Source organism: Mustela erminea, chromosome 13 (assembly GCF_009829155.1).
Source record: "Mustela erminea isolate mMusErm1 chromosome 13, mMusErm1.Pri, whole genome shotgun sequence".
In the NCBI taxonomy this organism is placed as follows: Eukaryota; Metazoa; Chordata; class Mammalia; order Carnivora; family Mustelidae; genus Mustela; species Mustela erminea.
In genome coordinates, this window is record NC_045626.1 from 36,970,860 (window position 1) to 36,990,405 (window position 19,546).

Sequence of the window (19,546 nt, forward strand, 5' to 3'; positions counted from 1 at the left end):
AACACGGTGGCATACGGGCTCCGAGCAAGTTCCCCTCCTTGCCTGCTAACACGGGCTACAGCACATCCTTCTCCTACCCTGTTCATCCTCTGAGGGGAGGCAGGGCAGAGAGGCTGCTGCTGTGGTGAGTTTAGATGTATCCTGAGGACCCTCCTTTCTTCAGAAGAGCCACCCTTTGTTTTGGAGCCCTTCATAAATGTCCCTGAGTATCCTAGACAGATGCTTTCTATGGAGAAACGGGGTCCCAGTTACACAAGGACAACTGGGTGAGACGGAGAGCCTGGCTGAGTGGATCAGGTTGAAGTCCTCTGGTTCTGGCTCTGGGGCCACTGCAGGGAGTGCAGGGGGAAGAAGATGAGGAAGCCCCGTGCCCTCAGCCAAGCAGCCCTTCATTCCCTTTTCCTCCCGAATGCGATTCCAGGACCTTCCACTAGGGCTGTGCGGCCTCTCACAGTGGTGACAGAGATGGTGTAGGAAGGAGGCAACACCTGGGCTGAAGAACACGGACAGTGGCGTCAACAGACTGGGTGTCCAATCCTAAATGGGCACATCAGGTACACACGGGCCCAAACCATCACACTGTGCCTGCTTCCTGGGAATCCTTTTTTTTTTTTTTTAAAGCCCCTGTGTGTTTAGATTTACGTAGACAATATCCTTTAGGAGGTAAATTAAATCGCTCATGCTCCTAAGGTGAAGTCTCATTCAGTGTACTAAAATCACCCTAACAGAATTTCTAAAAATTACCTTTGGAAGGGAAATTTTCTTCTCTGATAATTCTGGGCTTTCGTACTGCTATTGATCTGGCTGGAGTTACTGGTCCATCCGTCCCCTTCCTGCACACTGGGTCCAAGACCCAGCGATATGGCCCCGCAGAGCTCACCTCACAGACCCCCTCCCACGCGGCTCTCAAGGCCGCTGAGTGTCTCACTAGCTTTCCCTCTTATTTCTGATAAGATGGTTGGGTTATTTGTAAAACCTGAAGGCCACCAGAAGCCTTAAGTAGAGGAAGAAGAAAACTTCCCTTATTCCAGAAATCGTTCCTTGTTGTAAAACAAACCAACCCCTTCCTGAGGCTGGGCCACGGGGTCCCTCTGCAGCCCGCGGTGGTGCCAGCAGATAGACCGTGGCACTTCAGGTGTCTGAGTCTGCCAGCTCTCCCCAGATGAGGCAAGAAGGGTCTCTGGATGCATCCAACCCATGGAAACCAGGTTTGCTGCCTCTCGAGAGAGCTGTGGTCTGTACAGCATACAGGGGCTGAGGCTTCTGGAGAAACTTCCAGCCCAGGCTGGCCTCTGGTGGTTCTCCAGATGCGCTGGGGAACGGAGGCACAGCTGTGAACATCCCCAGTAAAGACCAACAGGGGCTGGAGTGTATGAGGACAGGTGAAGTGGCCAAGCAAAGTCCACGTTCCCAGTCCCAGTCCCGGGAGCTGATGCCAGGCCAAACCTGAGGTATCACCACAGAGGCCAAAGCGGTGGAAGGGACACTGGGGACGGACCCCTGAGTATGTCAGAGGAAGAGACAAGAAGGGCAAGTCCTCTCCCCTCCCTCTCAGTGACCTCCCAGCTCTGTTGCCCACCCCGCCCCCCGTGTCTGCCCGGGGCCAACCAGCGCCCACTCTCCAGCCCGAGGGGCCCCTGAGCACGGCGGTGACACCCCCCCCGCCGCCCACTGCCTGTCTGCTGACCCGCGCTCCACACACAGCCCTCAGGATTTTAGTTGTCATCTTGTCCTGCTTTTTAAGAGAGAAAGAGTGAGCAGGGGTGCGGGAAGAGAGGGAGGGAGGATCTTGAGCAGGCTCCGTGCCCAGCAGGAGCCCAGCGCAGGGCTCTGTCTCCCCACCTTGAGATCAAGACTTGAGCTGAAAGCAAGAGTCGGGCGCTCAACGGACCAAGCGAGCCACCCAGGCGTCCCTCCCCTCTGTCTTTTGATTCGTTTCTACCGCTGGAATTGTCATGGGAGACCGCCTGAACAGAGGCAGGAGGCCAAGTAAATGAGAATTCTTCAAGTTTATGGCACTCATCACTTGCCCTATTACGACTGTAATTCACTCTGCAGCCGAGGCGTCTCCACCCAGCCCTTCCTCGTCCCGGAGTCCTCCGTCCTTGCACAGTGATGCCCTGTGGCTCCCCGCCAGCATCAGCAAGGCCCCCTTGCTCCCCGGGACAGAAAACGGAGGGAGAACACAGAAACAGGGCTATGGATCCAGAGTCCGTGTTCAGTGAACAGTTGGAAGAACGCTCACAACGGACAGGCGAACGGACATAGCCCTCCTTGGTGAGCATGGGGCAGACAGGGGCAGTGAAGCCCTCTGGAAGCAACAAAGGAATTATAAGCTCATTGGAAAGCTCCTCTCACTCTTCTCCCTCTCCCCGTTAGAGTGATGTTTTTGGACGAGAAGATGAGTTCTGGGTCTCTGGGGGATGGGAGGCTCTTTGAGTAACTGGACAGCTAATGGGAGCACGGAGCCAGCCCCAAGGAGCGGAAGGGGGTCTGTCTGGCTAAGGCCAAGTGGGAGAAGGGCAGGAAGGATCTTGAGGTTTCCGTGTCGTTATACTTTGGGTTGGAAGGTTGGAAACTTGGGTGTGGTAGAGGGAGACCACAGGGAGGAAAGAGATGGTGACAGAATGAGAGGTAATAAAGATACCAAAAGGACTTGGGTTCCTAAGGAGAAAGGGTTATAAATCTAAAGCATCTGAGACCCATGCCTGATTCTCTCTAGGTCTGTTCGGATCTGCTCGGAGACTTGGGTATGTGGCCCACGGCTCACTGAGGCTGCACCACCAGCCTTTTATTTAAGAAGAACCTACTTCTGGAAATTCTGTATAGGCTCAAACTGAGAATCAGCAGGTAGTTGGAACATTCCACAGTTTCCAAATCAAAGTCGTACCCACTGGATGACTCTGGGGTTCACACCATTTTCATTAAAGTGATCAGAATTGTAGAGATGCGCCTAAGCGACCCCCGCTTTCAAACTAGACTCCTGACTGCAAATATACAGTTATCTCAAAACTGTTTCCAGACTCGTGCTGGCTCATCAGGAATCAGATTAATCACCAGGAATGGCCTGGCCACTCTTCTGGGAACAGCCTAAGAACCATGAATAAAGGCTCCTCTCCCAGTGGTGGGAGCAGCCAGGATACAGGACTCTCTCCTCACTCAGGTCGGGGGAGGCGTCTTCTGTAGGCGGCCTTGTGCTCCCAGTGGTTTTAGTACCTTTCAACGACATCTAATCCTAGGCAAAACTAGCTACTGGTAGGTAGACATCATACCTAAACTTTTATATTGAAAATTTCCATGATAGGAGAGCTAGATTTAGACAAAAAAGAACATTTTTCAACTTAAAACACAACTGGGGCCTTTCTAACCCCCAAGTATTGGGCTTGGTGCTTCTGTGGCATCCAACCTCTGGGAAGTGTCCTGTGTTCACTTTGCTGGCATAATCGCCCACCTCAGACCACTGCTCTCAGTCCTACAAGGGAAGGGAAGGTCAAAGGTCTCTCTCTCACTACCCATTATGTTAGTAGCACCCAGCATGGGGTCTGTCCCAGAGGACAGGCCTGACAAATAGCTGCTGCCATATAAAGGAAGGAGAAAGAGTGAATGGTATCTAGCCTGGCCGGAAGTGGGCAGAGAGGCCGTGGTGTAGCCTGGAGCTGGTGACTGGGCCTTGAGGTGGTGTGTGTGTGGTGGGGGGTGAGGTGGGGAGAGAGATGTTGGCCTGTGGACCTGCATTTACGTGAGGCCGAGTCCTTCTGTATTAATGTACCGCTTTGATTTCTGATTAACATCTTTTGTTCCTAGTGGGCCACTGATTTTATCTGCCTGAACTATTTCTTTAATCCCTACTTGCTTGAAACTACTGCCCCCGCTCCCTTACCTCAGACCTAGGTGTTTGCTCCCTCCCTCCCCTCTCAGAGACCTGGCCAGGGCTGATGAGTTACCTGTTCATTTAGCTGTATGACCTGTGTTTCTAAATCTTTATCAGATTTGGATGCTGAGCTGCTGGACGAAGCCCTTTTGGCTGATGAGGGACGAGAAGGTGTGGATCCCGGCTTAGACGCTGGACTGGATTTAGCCGCACCTGAAAGTAAGCAGAACAGATTACAAATATTGGCAACATTAAGGATGCTTTTTAGATCACAAATGTACAATATAAAAGCCTACCAGAAAGTATAGAAGGTAGCCCCAATGATCCCTTCCGATCACAGGAGTAGCACACACACACACACACAGACAAAGTGCACACCGGGGCGCCGGAGTGGCTGTGGGTTAAGCATCTGTCTTTGGCTCAGGTCATGATCCCGGGGTCCCAGGATTGAGCCCATTGTTGAGCTTCCTGCTCAGTGGGAAGCCTGCCTCTCCCTCTACCTCTGCCCCCATTCATGCTCTCTCTCTCCCTCAAATAAATAAAATCTTTTAAAAAAGGAAAAAACAGTACACAAAGTACAAAGACAGGGTCCACTTGGGCAAATTATTTAATATTTCTGAGCACTCTTTCCTTTCACCATGAGATTAAGTTGTCCTTTCTCCCTCTGTAGAGATAAGAACGACTCGTACTAAGATTTTAAGATTTTTTTTTTAAGAGGAAATGCTCTTCGATAACCTTGAAGTACCACCATAATGGAGTTTCTAATGAACAAGAAAAAAGAGCTTATGATAGATTAACACTTTAGAAAAACTTCAATACAAGGGCCTATTTTTGCCCCATTTCCTAGGTTCAGCCACTTGACAGCGTCCGGGAGCCATGACCTCTCCGGAGCAGCGCGTGCCCCTGTTCCATACGCTCTGGTGTCTGGATTTACTGGGACTGAGAGAGCTTCTTGAGGGGGGCGGATTCCAAGGGAGGGGCAGGGAAGGGACAGGGCGGGACACCTCATGTCAGGAAGCAAGGATGTGTTCACGGTCTCATGTGAACAGGCACAGGGGCCCGTGGGAAAATGTCTCCGACTTAGCCACACTCAGGGCAGTTTTATATATCAAAGAATAATGGCTCTAATGGACTGTAATACATTCAATCAATAAAAATCTAGTGGAGAATGATGAGAAGGGGGGGAAGGGAAGGAGGGAGGGAGGATATGAAAATCTTTCTAGAACACGGACAGCTAGCAAATGCAGAAGAAACGTTAGACCTGGAAAAATCACCATTTTGCAACAAAGGTAACGGGTCCAGGAAAGGCTCACCGACTCTAAAACATTAAGTGAGAAGTTTGGGGGGAATAAGCCAGTCATGCATGTCAAGGTATTGTCCTAAAATTTACTTTCTGTAATGGAAAAAAGATACGCCTTTGCCTTTACAATGGGAAGGTCTGGGAACTAGCACCTTGACCAAGTGATTCAACAGCACCACTAATAATGATAGAAACTGAGCGGAGCAGGAGGTCACTGATGTCAGGTAAGATCGTGCCCACTGGAAGCTCAGCTCCTAATAGGTACTCAAAATCTAGAACATGACAGGCACAGGAAGTGGCCTCTGTAGCCAAAACTGTGCAACGACATTTACACACTTCGTGCATTAAGAAATGCAGCGCCTGGGGCGCCTGGGTGGCTCAATGGGTTAGGCCGCTGCCTTCGGCTCAGGTCATGATCCCGGAGTCCTGGGATCGAGTCCCGCATCGGGCTCTGTGCTCGGAGGGGAGCCTGCTTCCCCCCTCTCTCTCTCTCTGCCTGCCTCTCTGCCTGCTTGTGATTTCTCTCTCTGTCAAATAAATAAATAAAATCTTAAAAAAAAAGAAAAGAAAAGAAAGGCAGCGCCATTACCGGGGGCCCACCTGGTCTCCACCACACGCAGCTTAGCCTGGTGGGGAGGTGCTCCACCCGATCCCCCGCCATGCTCCCGCACCCCCTGCTTCTCCAGAAGGCTCTTGGAGCACAAGGAACCAGCGTCCCTCACCTTTGTAAGCCCAGTATTTAGCACCACGCCTGGCTGAACGTATATTTTCTGAAGGTACAAATGTTGAAATAAACACGTGAACAAGTAAATACAACCTGGTTCTGTGGTTTCTAGTTTCCCAGTTTATCAGTACTAACAGATCAGAAAGAGGCAGGGGCTAATGAAGCCAAGTGTGCTGACAGCAGTTACAAGTTTCAACCGATCTCCTAACAATAACGTAGCAAACCGCAAGAGTTCAGGTATAAAGGCAAAATCATACACCCCCTCAGAAAGCACTGGCAATATCACACCCTTTAGAATCTGTGACAAGGGCAAAAAGAATTTTCTTCTAAAAATTTCTAGGAAAAGGCCCATTACATTTTAATATGAAAATCAAATTGAGAATCGACTTAATTTAACAGTTCAAGTATCCGAAGGTAAATCCTCAGGGAGCTGAAAACCTCGCCCATGCCGAAGACCTTCCCAAGGATTCCAGAGAGCTGAGGCTTTGGTTCATTTGTGACTCCCATTCGGCTGCAAGGATCCTCTATCTCTGCAGAAGTCCACAGAAGATACTTCTGGAGCACCACTTCTAGAGGCCGACTGGCCAGGCTCACTAAAGACCATGCCAACAGAGTAGAGAAAACAATGTGGCTAACAGCAGAGGACACAGGGGAAGGACATGCTGACCTGGCAAGGGCCTCCTCCGAGGGCAGCTACCAGCCAGCCTCGCTGGGGAAAAAGCTTCTGGAAAATCAAGTTACTTCAGACCTTTTTATAAGCAGTATATCATATTTTAATACCAATAAAGTCCAACAGAAAGCAGCTTCAAGACAATGTTCAACAACTCTTATGTACTAAATACACGCTTATCCAGGGCCTACCACAAAGCACGTCGTGCCAGAGAGCCCTGCTCTTTGGGAGCTCATGGGGTTTCACGGAGTGACAGCGGAGTCAGAATGGCCAGGCTGCTCACACTCAACTTTCTCAGGGACGAGGCAGCGTTCCTGAATACAGACCACACAGCAGGATTCGGGCTGGCAGCCCTCTGCCAGAATCACTCCTGTTCCCCACCTCTGAGTGACTAAGCGCCGCATCCCACAGGTCTGAGCTTGGATGCTGCTGCTCTGGGAGGCTGCAGCACAGGTCCCCAGCAATGCTGTGGCCCTCGCCGTAGGCCTCTTCTCCCAGGAGAATTAAACACGGCCGAGTAGGAGTTGCATCTGTTTTGTTTACCATTTTATGCTCCCAAGGCCAATTTCCATGCCTGACCCAGAGGCAACACTCAATACAAGCTTTTAGAATACATTAAAACAACTCCTAGGAGAGAAAGCCATCCAGGATAAACCTACCAGCGACAGCTCGCGGAGCTGATGCCAACGTCAAAGTCGCTGACAGCACGCGCTGGCAACACATGCAGGACACCCAACGAAAACATCACCGGCCTCCCACAAGGCGAGCTCTTACTTGGTTTCAAGATTACCTTTGGCTATCGCTTGGGATCAGGACCAAGTACAAGTAGGGACATCACTGTACGTCACTGTGAGCGTTTAACTCTGAGTACAGAGGCACAAGCTAGCTTGTGCTGGGCCAACTCTCTGTGGCCTCTCCTGAAGGAAACAACTCTGCAGGAGGGGCTCCCCAAGAGTGTGCCTGACCCACGCTGGGTGCTTTTCCCCAGGCAGGTCAGCAGCCACGATGGGGCCAGGTACAGTAGTGGACGTATATTCATCACTCATTCCTGTACCCTGCCTTACCCAGTCTCATGCAAATTTTGAAAGAAAAGCATGGACAGAACAGAAGCTGATTGCTTGTAAAACAAAGCTATTATGTGTTATATTTCTAGGACATCATCAAAGACAGCTTGAAGAAAACCTAAAATGTTAGATATGAAGTCAAAGAGGAAGGCTCACAGACAAGCCAAAGCCTCCCGCAAGACCACGATACCAACAGAAAAGAGAACTATAATAAACACGGAAGCTGGAGGGCAGAGGAAGAGGGCGCCCCAGCAGACACAGCACAGCTCCTGGGGGACAGGCCGGAGTGGCTGCAGGGACAGATGCTGTCCCAGGAGCAGCTTCTTCCCAAGGAACCACATCACTTGCTCCAGGCAGAGCCCAACTTCACCTTGGGTCAGGGTCTTGGCCCTAAAATGCCCCCTGTGTTTCATGGATCCTGTCCAGGCCGTTTGGGGCACGGAGTCCCCGTCTTTCACCTGGTACACTCGCACGTGGCTGGTGAATCTCTCCGAGAGGTGAAAGATGAAAACAAAGAAAATCAGACTTGGCATCCTCTGCTGCAGGGCAGGGGCAGGAGGTCTGCCCTCTGGCATCTGTACCTGTTACATGTGGGATGGAAGAATCGCTCCCACCCTGCCCTGGACGGTCACTCACAGGCCCGACAAAGGCATGGAAAATGAATTGGAACAATTTAGTTACAGATGAAGTAATAAGTATCTGAAAGTTAAAGTCAGGGGTTTTGAAATTCTGATTCAGTTGTTTGGAAAGTGATCACACAGGGAGTGAAATGTCTGTGGACGGAGGGCGTGAGAGGGCAGGGCCAGCCACCTGTGCATTTACAGACCTCTGAAGGAAGGAAGAAATCAAAGAACAGGAAAGATGCGTGGAAGAGTTTAGTGCCTTCAGAGGTTCCAAGTTTAAAAAAAGAAAAAAACAACAAACTACACAAAGGGTTAAAGTAAAAGCTCATTTTTCAAAAAAATGTAAAGTGAGCTCTTTAAATCCTTGAGCTGCTATTTGATATAGAAGTCATTTACCCCTCCCGGCTATCACCTAGAGAAATAACAAATCATAAAACTTACAAAAATGAAAATGAAGTCTTTCATTCATTCTGTTTAAAGATTTCATGGTTTACTTTTTAGGAGAGGAAACAGTATCCTAAAGTAGATCACACTCCTTAGACTGTTAAGAACTCTGTTTTTGTTTATTTGCTTTAAAAGTCTCACGGTCTTCCTTTCAAACCACCGTACTCTTGAAGAGTACCCAGCTTCTGGGGTGCCGGGCTATCTCCCAGCTTCTCTGGGGTGCTGGGCTGCTAGAAATAGAAATGCCGAGAAAATTATAATGATCAGTGTCAGCAAATTTAACATTGGTAGGTCACTTTTAGGTAAACTGCCATTTATATTCCAACTTTGTGAAATGACCCAATACTGTCCTTAGTAGCCTCTAATCCTGCCTTGAGAGATCAGGGTCCTCAGTAGCTGCCTTCCTGCTGCCCAGAACGTGCCCTAATTCAGGGTGACTCTGCTTCTGTGCCTTCCCATGCCTCCTGGCTCAAGGATGCTTCCACGAAAAACATTTACAGAAGAGCTTTTAAAGGGAGGCAGCACTTCAGCTGTAATGCAGATAGAGATTTTTTTTTCCTTGCAGCTATCAACCATTCCACAATTTTTTTTCAAGCTGCTTGTGATGTCCTGAAAACATAATTAGTGGTAGCCCTGTTTTACAAGAATTGGTTTTCCCTCAAGCTTTTCTCTCTCTCCCTAATTTCCCCTTTCAAAAGAAAAAGGAGTTTCAGAAGTGGAGGAAAATAGACATAAATTCTGTGCAAGTCCCTGTAATTCTCCACTTTTACTCATTGGATATGGACATGATTTACAATGCTAGTCTTTGAGCAGTTGTGTCTTAATTAATGCCTTTAGGATTTGGTGTATAAATATGATTCTAAGACATTTTAACCATAGTTGTAAAAAAACAAAACAAAACAAAACCGAGTGGCCTTATTCACTGCCTTAGTGAAGCCACAGTATCACTGTGTCTAATGTCAATAACTAGTAGCTTAAAGTTTATAGAAAATGCTACATTTTGGGCATACGAGGCCCAATGAATTCATAACGCTAAAGCAAAGAAAAGCACTTTACTTGGCTTTATCCTTCACGGCCGGAGCTCTGATGGAATTTAAAAATTCTTCTCACTTAATCTGCTGTATTCCTTCTGCCAAAATCATAAACAGAGGAGCTAAAAATATGACGTTAATACTGTTGACAAGAACCACAGAGACATTAAAAACATGTGCACACGCGTGTGCACGTGTGCGTGCCCACCACACACACACACACACACACACACTCAAAAAGCAACTAGTCTTCTGGTCATCCCCAGCTGCTTCTCTACATTGAGAGCACATTCCACCCCCAGGTCCTTCTCCCTCAAGTAAAAACCCCACAGCAGCGGGGACTGGGGAGTGGGTGAATCGGGTGAAGGCGGTCAAAAGGCAGAGACTTCCGGTTATAACACAAGTCTGGGGGCATCAGATACCCTGTATGCTTGAGAGTTGCTAAAGGGTGGATCTTCAAAGTTCTTATCACAAGAAAAAAATTGTGATTATGTTCGGTGATGGATGTTGACTAGACATGGTGACCATTTTACAGTCTATACAAATATTCAGTCATGTCGTATACCTGAAACTGTTACGCAGAATGTCAGTTATAGCTCAGAAACAAAACCCTGGGCGCCTGGGTGGCTCAGTCGGTTAAGCATCTGCCTTCGGCTCAGGTCATGATCCCAGGGTCCCAGGATAGAGTCCCACTTTTGGTACCATGCTCAGCAGGGAGCCTGCTTCTCCCTCTGCCCCCGCCCCTGCTGGTGCTCGTTCTCTCTCTCCCCACAAGTAAATAAAACCTTTAAAAGACAAACAAAACAAACTCCCACAGACCTGAAACTTGACAGAAGATACACTGTACCTACACTGATCAGTTATCTGTGGATGATCTGACCTCATGCCCTTATCCCCTTTACCTTGGCAAATAGATTTTGATTTTTAACCGAGATAATGAACTTGGTTAAAATAAAAGTAAATAAAGCCACTGCTGGGGAGAGAGTATGGGGCTGGACTGAGAAGAGCTGATTCCCACAGGAAGAGGGTTTCCTCCTCAGTGACAAAATGGACACCAGAGTGGTCCCACTGTAGTCCCCACAATTATGATCAGTGCAAATTCAAGAGCTGACCCTTTCCTTCAAAAATGGCTCCATACCTTCCCTTTGTAGGTTCTGTCGTCTGTTCTCTGAGGGCGAAAAAAGAAAAGCACCTCAGTGGCCAGAGGTCAGCCCAAAAGGAGAAACAAGTAGCTGGGGTTCCGGGAGGCTCCGACTCATGGGATTATTAAGAGGCTGGCTCTTTGATTCGGAAATTACTAGTTCATGGCCCTTCAGGCATCTGTCACCAGTGCGGCCAGCGGCAAAGTTGGGTTCTTTTTGCTACTTTAGTGTCAGCTTGTAAAAGAGGGCAGCTCCTTTTTTGAGCACCTTGAAGCCTGGCACGAAGCACATCAACTGTGTGGGAGTGGACTGGAAATGGCTATCCCTCATCTTGCCCTTAGGGAGGCAATGGTTAAGCTCGGGGGTTGGTGTGGGGGGCACCTACAGCCAGGAGTCCTGGCTCTGCTACTGGCTGAGTGGTGTGACTTGGGCTGCTGCCGGGACTTATGTTAAAGACTGGAATAGCAGTGCCTGTTTCCTGCAGTTGGGAACAACACGAGTTCATACATGGAAAGTTCTTACACAAGAGCCTGGCACATAGTAGGTACTCAATAAATGTTAGCTCACATTATTATTATTCAGCAGATGAAAGGTGATTCAACTAATGATGAGGTACACAGGTTTCCCATTTCTAGACTAACAAAATAAAAACGAAACTGCTAAAGTCATAAGAAAATCCAACTGGTTGTCAAAAAAATCTCTATGAACCTCTATAAAAAAATTTCAATCCATAAACCACCAGTGGGCACCAAGGTATAAGTTCTCCTGTTCCATTTACTCTCTATCTTGAAAAGCAGCAGGCTGTAGCCCAAGTCTCTGTGTTCCTTCTTAAATTACTTTGACTCATTCATTCACGCAGCTCAGGTTTACTGAGCCCCTACCGTGTACCTGGCAAGCTATAGGCAGTTGGGATACATCAGTGAACGAAACACAAGATGCTGGTCTTTGTGGAATTTACATTCTAACAGGGGGAACTGGATAATTAATAACATATTAAACTAGCAAGTAAATGCTATGGAAAAGAGAAAGGTAGAGGAGGGCAGGGGTGAGCAGTGCAGGGGTGGGGTGGGTGAGCAGCTATTTGCAGGACCCTCTTCGGGGAACCGGACTGTCCACCACTCATCTCTCTTCAGTCTCAACTCCTCTCAGACCCACAAGCCTTCCATGGGCCTCACTAGACTCAGGCCCCTCGGAAGGACAGTTAAGTGTTCATTGCTGGTGAAGGTCCTGCGGCAGTCCAGCACCGACGTGACGCACGTGTGTCGGGGGGGTTTGCCTGGTTCAGAAGTCCCATTCCTCAAAGAAGCCTACAGCTCTTATGACAACTCCACAGTCGCAACTTCTGGGATCCCTGAAAGGGACATGCCAGTTACAGGAGTAACCCTTACTTCAGGGCCTCCTTGAGAAAGTGAGGTGTGCACAGGGACCTGAGAGGCAGGAGGCGGCCCCGCGTACAGCCAGGAGCCAAGCACTCCAGGCAAAGGCCCGGCCTCATCTGTCCAGGAGCCAGGTGGGCGCCAGAGCCCAGGAAGCCCGGGGCACAGATCATTAGGGCCTCTGAGGCTGGGCTTAGGACTTAGGACGTGGGCTTTCCTTGTGAGGGAAGAGGGGAACCAGCGCAGGCTGCCGAGCAGAGGGGTGCCGCGGGCTGCAGGCTGTGTGGAGAGCAGACGAGTGGCCACTGAGGCGGCCGCTGCACGCTTTCTCCTGGGCGTGAGCAGGGAGCACTCAAGACGTGTTCTCTCGGGTAAGTCATTTCCAATGCTCCAGCCAAGACAAGCCTATCACGTACCCTCTAAAACAGGCACAGACGCCTGGCCATTGCATACGACTCACATTCTGCCATCCGAACAGTAGCAAAAGGCCCTGCTCTGATCAATGGCATCTGCTATTGATTCTGGGGGCGGGAGGAGGCTGAAGAAAAGTAGCTCCAAGTCAGCCTGTGTCCCTCCCGACTCACTGCTCAGGGGTCATCACAGTCTGCTAATTGGCTCTGCCCCGGGAGCGCATGCAGAGGAGCTACACTGAGAGTCAGGGCCTGGGGAGGGTGTGGCTCACCCTGACCCAGAGCCCCAGGGGCTTGGGGGCGCCCCTTCCCCCACCATGGGTCACAAAGCCTGGCCCTGGGATGGGAAAGCGGGCCCGAGCGCGTCCAGCCAGTGTGAGGTTCACAAAACCGAGTTACTTCTGCCCTGGTTACTGTCCCTGCTGGAGATGATGTGATTATTTTTAGCCATCATGTGATTCTCCAGTATTTTCCAGGCTCTGCTTGAGTCACTATGGTTTCAGAGAACTTTTCATAGTGGGGAAAAATACACGAAAGAGCTCCTCCTCTTCAAACGGCTCAATTATTAAAAAATCAAACCTTTGAAAAGTTACCTAAATGTGGTGTGTGTGTTTGTGATGAACTGGCTTTTCTCACTTCTCAGATCTCGGTAGACAATGAAGTGTGCTTTTAAACACAGGAGGAGCTAACCAATCACTATCTTAGTTCAAATTGTCCTCGGAGCAGTTTCTCTCTACAAATGGTGAGACTCCCATGAAAACAATCACCTCAGAATCCCAGCCATTTAGGCGAACACCCCCTTGCCTGTTCCCTGCAGCAGTGAGAAAAGCTCGAGGCTGACACAGCCCAGCAAACGCAGCCACACCATCAAGAAGGAAATCACACAGGCATCGCTGTGACCTCGCAGCATCCCCGCGCTCCCGGCAGACAGCAGTCCTCTGAGCCAAAGGGTTACAAATTAAGACGGCTGTTTGGGGGGAACACAATGACTTGAGTGTGTAGATACAGACCTACTGACTCCATGGTCAAGACCAGTGTTTGAGGTTGTTTTCCTAATGGTGGCCAGTCAGCTGAGCTCCATGAACACTATCTTACCCAGACTCTCTTGCCAACAGGAGAGACAGACAGTCAGGGTCTGAGGCCATGGTGCAGCTGGAGCTCAGCGGGGTGAGAACCAGGGCTGAGCCCTACCGCAGTCCTCTATTCTCCTCTTCGGCACGTGGCTCCTGCCCCCGGCTCTCTGCTTCCACCAACCAGCCATAAGCCAGAAACGTGTGCATCACTTACCCTTGGCTTCCCTTCTCCTTTCCTTCTCACATCCAATGGTCAAGTTTCATCAACTCTATCTGCTTAGAAAGTCTCCGTAACCCAAACGGCCAATGACCATCCCTTTGGCCAACCTCCTGCCCTGGATCATCTGTTGTAACAGCTTCTTAGCTAGTCGTCTGGATTGTAACTCTACACCCTGCATGGATTCTCTATTACTAAACAGCAAACTTGTCCTTAAAACCTTTTAATGACTCCCAACTGCCCCCTTTAAAGTACAAAACTCTGTGACCAGCAGAACCCAAGGTGAGCCCTCCCCGCAATGAGCTTCACCTCGTATTCCCACCTTTGTACAGTCCCTCGCCTCTAGCTTCTGAGAATAGGGCACAGGTGACGGGAGGTGACTCTCATGATGATGGCATCTACAGAACTCTGCTTGGCTAGCGTACCTGCTAGCAAGAATCCTCCTTTTGGCCTTGAAGAAGCCTGAATGCTGGAGAAGTCCACGTGGTGAGGAACTGCAGGCGGCCTTTGGGAACTGAGAGCAGCTGCCAGCAAGGGACTGAAGCCTCAGTCCTGCAGCCTGAAAGCAACAGCCACAATCCAAGAGAGTGCACCCTGGTTAAGCCTCTGTTAGACCAGAGCCCCAGCAGACCCCTGAACTGCTGCCTGTGTTAAGGCAGAGAACACAGCTAAGCGGGGCCCAGACTTCAGCAGGTGGAAGACAATACGTGTGTTTGTAGTTTGTAGCGGCTGTTTTGCAGGAACACAACATGGAGACCACCTCTCAACTCATATGAGGGCCCCACTCACCTCCACAGCCTTACAATCTCAACACTGATGCGTAACAACGTGCCATTCACTCAATAGGCATGTTCTCTGTTGACGTCAACATTCTGCTCTTTCTGCTTGCAGCGCTCCTGTCCTACTCTTGACCTGGCTGACTTCTACTCCTTCAGCAAGTCTTAGTCCGATCTCACTCTTCCCTCGAGAAGTCTTTCTAGAACATGCAAGACCAGCTCACGGGGTCTTCCTACACACCCTGAAAGCATGTACCTCACTTGACAGCTACTGCCTATTTACTGCCATGTTTTGTCACAAGACTGTACCTTCCTTGAATCACGGTATCTCCAGAATCCAGGTATCTCTAGAACCTCTTACAGTGACTTAAAATACATGTTGAGAGACTGAATGAATGGGAATTTAAGTAAAGCTTTCATAAAAAAAAGAAAAGAAAAGAAAAGAAAAAGAGTCCATTAAATAGGAGCTGCTACTTAAGAAATTATTTTTGGAGCTACTGTGTAGGGCACCACACTATTTCCTGAGCTATAATACAGGGGCTCCTCAGGGACGGAAGTGACAGGAAAATGTCAAGAACAGCCATGTATCAGCTTACGGATTGCATCTTCCTGGATCCAAATGAACATTCAGTGATTCAATTTAAATCAATTCAACAAATTCTAAATGAGAACCTTCTATGTGTCAGGCAAATGGAGAAGAAAATGACGGAGCAAGACAGAACTGGCTGATAGTTTAGTTCACCCAATTCAAAGGGAGTCTAGAAAATTCTTCAAAGTCAAAACTGTTCTCTATTCCTGCCCAAAAAACCAAGTGACAAAGGGAAGAAAAACAGGTGCATGGGTGACCAGTGATATTCTGTTTATGAAAACTGAGAATAAATGCTAAGTCATTGCTTTTTGAGGTCATGCAAGTTTTATTGTGAGGTTAAGAAGCCAAACACCAAGTTATTATTCCTTTGGAGAGAAAACGGATGAGCAGAGTAACCTGTGGAATTTAGTGCAAAGCCAATTAGTATTTCAGCATAGCCAGGAAGCAGTAAAAATGACCTGATGCTGGTTATGAAAGGGCTCAGTGCTGTTTACAGAAGGACCAGGAGGGTTGGCTCCCCAGCTGCCGGTGGGACAACAAAGGCGGCCATCGGTCCTTGGCAGAGACCCGTGGCAGGGAAGCAGGGGACGGCGTGCCGAAACATGTGCCGGTTTCGTCTGAGGGGTGCACTATATTCTTCCCTCTGAAATCACCCAGACCATCTACTTAGAAAAGGATTTTAATCAAAGGATTAAGAAATCCAAGACTGGTAATCCCACTCATCGGGGGCTCAGTACGCCAGGCTTCATACACATTTCTGCTCGGGGGTCAGTGATTCCTGCACTGATGAGTTTACAGAAGGTGGAGGAACGCCCACCAAGAACCTGTTGCAAGGATGCATGAGACCACTTATAAACTTCAAAATTATTGCTATTTTAAAAAACAAATACCATTCAAATTGAACAGCATGTGCTCTGTTTCAAGCCTTCAGGGCACGGCAGAGTCTTTTAGGTCCTCCCTAGGCTGTGCAATTTGAATGTGGTTTGTGAAAATTTACTGCAGTTCAGAAGAGTGTGAGGAGGAGATAAGAACATAAAACAAGACTGTAGCCATGATATTTCAGAGGCAGTATAATGGTTTAGGAGTGTAGGCTCTGGAATCACAGGGTCAAACTTTAAATTCTGAGGCCCCCATTTCTAGTGTCTGACCCTGGCAAGTTACAGACCCTCTCTGTGCCGCAGTTGCCTCACCTCAAAGAAAGGGATGATGGTTATAGGTTTTGATCTCTAAGCTTTCAATAACTCTAGTTTTATGCAAAACTAGGTCCTATTTTGATTTCAAAAAGCCAAAATAACTAAAGGTTGTACACTGGGTTAGTAAATACCCGTCAAAGATGCTGTCTCAGTAAGCAAACACATTGAGATGGCAATGAAAAATGCATGGCTGCTCCTAGGAAGAAGGTTCTCGGCCTTGGGTTCAGATACCACCAGAAGATTCCTATCTGAAGCTCCTGCATTCTTCATGTCTCTGGTCCTCTCTGCTCTCAATATTCCAAACTCACAGTCCATATCCTGGCAAGGCCCTGCTCATACTGTGTGCCGTGCTTTTATCATTACAGGTTGAGAAACGCAGTTTCAATTACTCTCTGAGGAGAAATGTATCCCGGTGCCCAGTGGTGCACCTTATGTATCTTACACAAGACAGATGTGTAACTGCAGGAACAAAACCACCAATACCCTTCTCCTTCCCCTGAGCAGCCATTACCTGGAAGGTAGCTCAGTGACTGGGTGGTTTTGTACTAGCAGGAGACCAAGGGACGCAGCGCTAACAGGGCAGGGAAGGAGTGAAAGTAATTACTTAATACCGAGTGTCACGTAACAAGACGTGCTAGCAGTTCCTGGGAAACAATTCTTGCTGATTATGGGACTAGTAAAATGGCACCTCTTTGTTTGAGTTGGTATTACAAGAGCTCTTAAGATGAATGTTTGATCCTTGAAGAAGGGAGCAGGTGTGTGGGCGGTACAGTATATGGTTAGATGATGGGGGGCTGGGAGGAGAGTTAATAATAGCAGGAGTACGAATAAACAGATGTGACTCATCTTGATGGGGAGAACATGAAGGGACAAGACGGAGACCAGGAAGGGACAAGCTTCCCCTAGGCTCAGACGTCAAATGCCACCATGGACTGTAGAGCAGAAATGGGAAAACGCCTTTCTTGGAATAAATAATGGCTTTGGAATGAGAGCAACATTTGTGTTTAAGGGCAGCTTTTCCCCAAAAGGTAAGTGAAGACATAGGTTTTGTCAGTAATGAGGAAAAGGAAGTCCTGTGTGAAGGCACAGGCCTTTCTGGACCCGCTCAGTGAAATTTAACTTCTTGAGTACTTTTTACTTGGACTCTCTAATTGAGTCCCTGCTAAACCAAAAACATCAACACTCTTTGGAGCAAGACACCAAAAGCTGCAATGTTAACAAAACATCACAATGTCTATGATACAATCCAAAATTAATCAACCTATGAAGAGCCAGGAAAATGTGACATGTTCTCAAAGTCGACAGATGCCAGTCGTGAGGAGGTCAGAATGGTGGAATCAGCAGACATGAACTTTAAAGCAACTACATAACCACACCCAGTGAAAGATGGTCGTAATAAATGAAAGGCTGCCAATATCAACAGAGAAAGAAAAAAGTGAATTACCACTGAAAACATGCAATAGTTGAAATTTTTAAAATGCTCACTTGAAGAGAGGGGACAGAGGAAAAAGAGGGTAACCTGAAACTGTATTATGTAAAGAAGAGAAAGAATGTTGGGGGAAAAGTGAACAGCACCTAAGGAACCTAAGGAATAATTTCAAAAGCTCCAACATATGGATAAATGGTGTCCGAGAAGGAGAGGACAGAGAGAATGGAGATGAAAAAATATTTGAAAAAATGGCTGAAAATCTCCTAAATATGGTAAAATACATAAGCTTTGGGATTAGAGTAGCTTAAACGAACTCCAAAACAAGATAAACTCAAAGAGAACCATGGTTAGGCACATCCTGGGCACTCTACTGGAAACCAGAGATAAAGGGAATCTGGAGCGCGCCCAGAGAAAACCAACTTCCTGCCTGCCGGGGAAGAAGGACTAGAATGAGCAAGCACTTCTTATCTCTGGAGGCCACGGACACTGAAACAACAGCTCTGAGGTGCACGAAGAAAGGATGATCCGCTGGAGTTCTTTATCTATGGAAATTTTCAGTAATGAAGGTAAAATAAAGATATTTACAGAGAAAGGAAATTAAAGAATTCGTTCGTTGCCACTGGACCTGCTCTGAAGAGAAATGAAATCAGTAGGGAACTCAGGTCTACAGGAATGACTGAAGACAAGGGAAAATGGTAAAAACTTTGGGGGAAAAGCCCCCTATTTTTTCTTTTAATTTCTTTAAAACACATATGATTGGTTATAATAGTACTGCCTCATAGGAAAGGAATGTTAATCTTGTAATTTAAAAATTTAAGGACATTTATTTCATATGTGCAAATACATAGAATATATACAAAATATAATTTCTACATGTGATCAATGAAATTATTAGAGGTTTTATATTCATTTTCTTCACACTAAGTTTTCCAAAGCCAGCAAGCCTTTTACACACACAGCACATTTCAGTGCAGAACAAGCACATCTGAAATGCTCAGAAGCCATGAACTGAGCAATGCCGCCTTAAAGCCGAAGTTGTGACATTGCCTTGCGGGATTTATGATGCATGTGGAAGTAATAGACAGATGACAAGTATAACAAAGGACAGTGAGAGGAAGGGCTGCCAGGATTCCACATTTTACATGAAGAGATAAAATATGATTTTTAAGTCCACAGTGAAAAGGTAAGTATATATATTGTAATTCTTAGAGCAACCACTAAAAAAAAAAATCAATGCAAAGAGATATAGGTAGGGAGGCAACAAATTTGGAAGGAATGTACAATACTTTTTATATTCCAGAATACGGATATGGCACCTAAGGCACATGCAACAAAAAACAGTCAGTGGGACTCCATGAAACTAAAATGCTTCTGCTTTAGCAAGAGAAACCCTCAACAAAGTGAAAAGACAACCTACAGAGTGGGCAAAGTATTTGTAAACCATGTATCTGGCAAGAGATTAATATCCAAAATACAATAAAGAACTTATATAACCCAATAACAAAAAAGCAAGCAACTCACCTCCATTTAAAAAAGTGGACAAAGGACCTTAACAGACATTTCTTCAAAGATGTATGAAAGGCCAACAGGTGCATGAAAAGGTGCTGAACATAA

At 47.5% G+C, this 19,546-nt stretch overlaps 1 protein-coding gene across 1 annotated transcript in view; it reads right to left on the reverse strand.

The window, feature by feature from the left end:
- MAPRE2 (microtubule associated protein RP/EB family member 2) overlaps positions 1-19,546 on the reverse strand; it is a 96,275-nt gene that overhangs the window by 7,334 nt on the left and 69,395 nt on the right. The window contains exon 5 of the mRNA XM_032311553.1: positions 3,945-4,084. Within this exon, the coding sequence (XP_032167444.1) occupies positions 3,945-4,084 (140 nt within the window). The remainder of the gene's footprint in view (positions 1-3,944; positions 4,085-19,546) is intronic.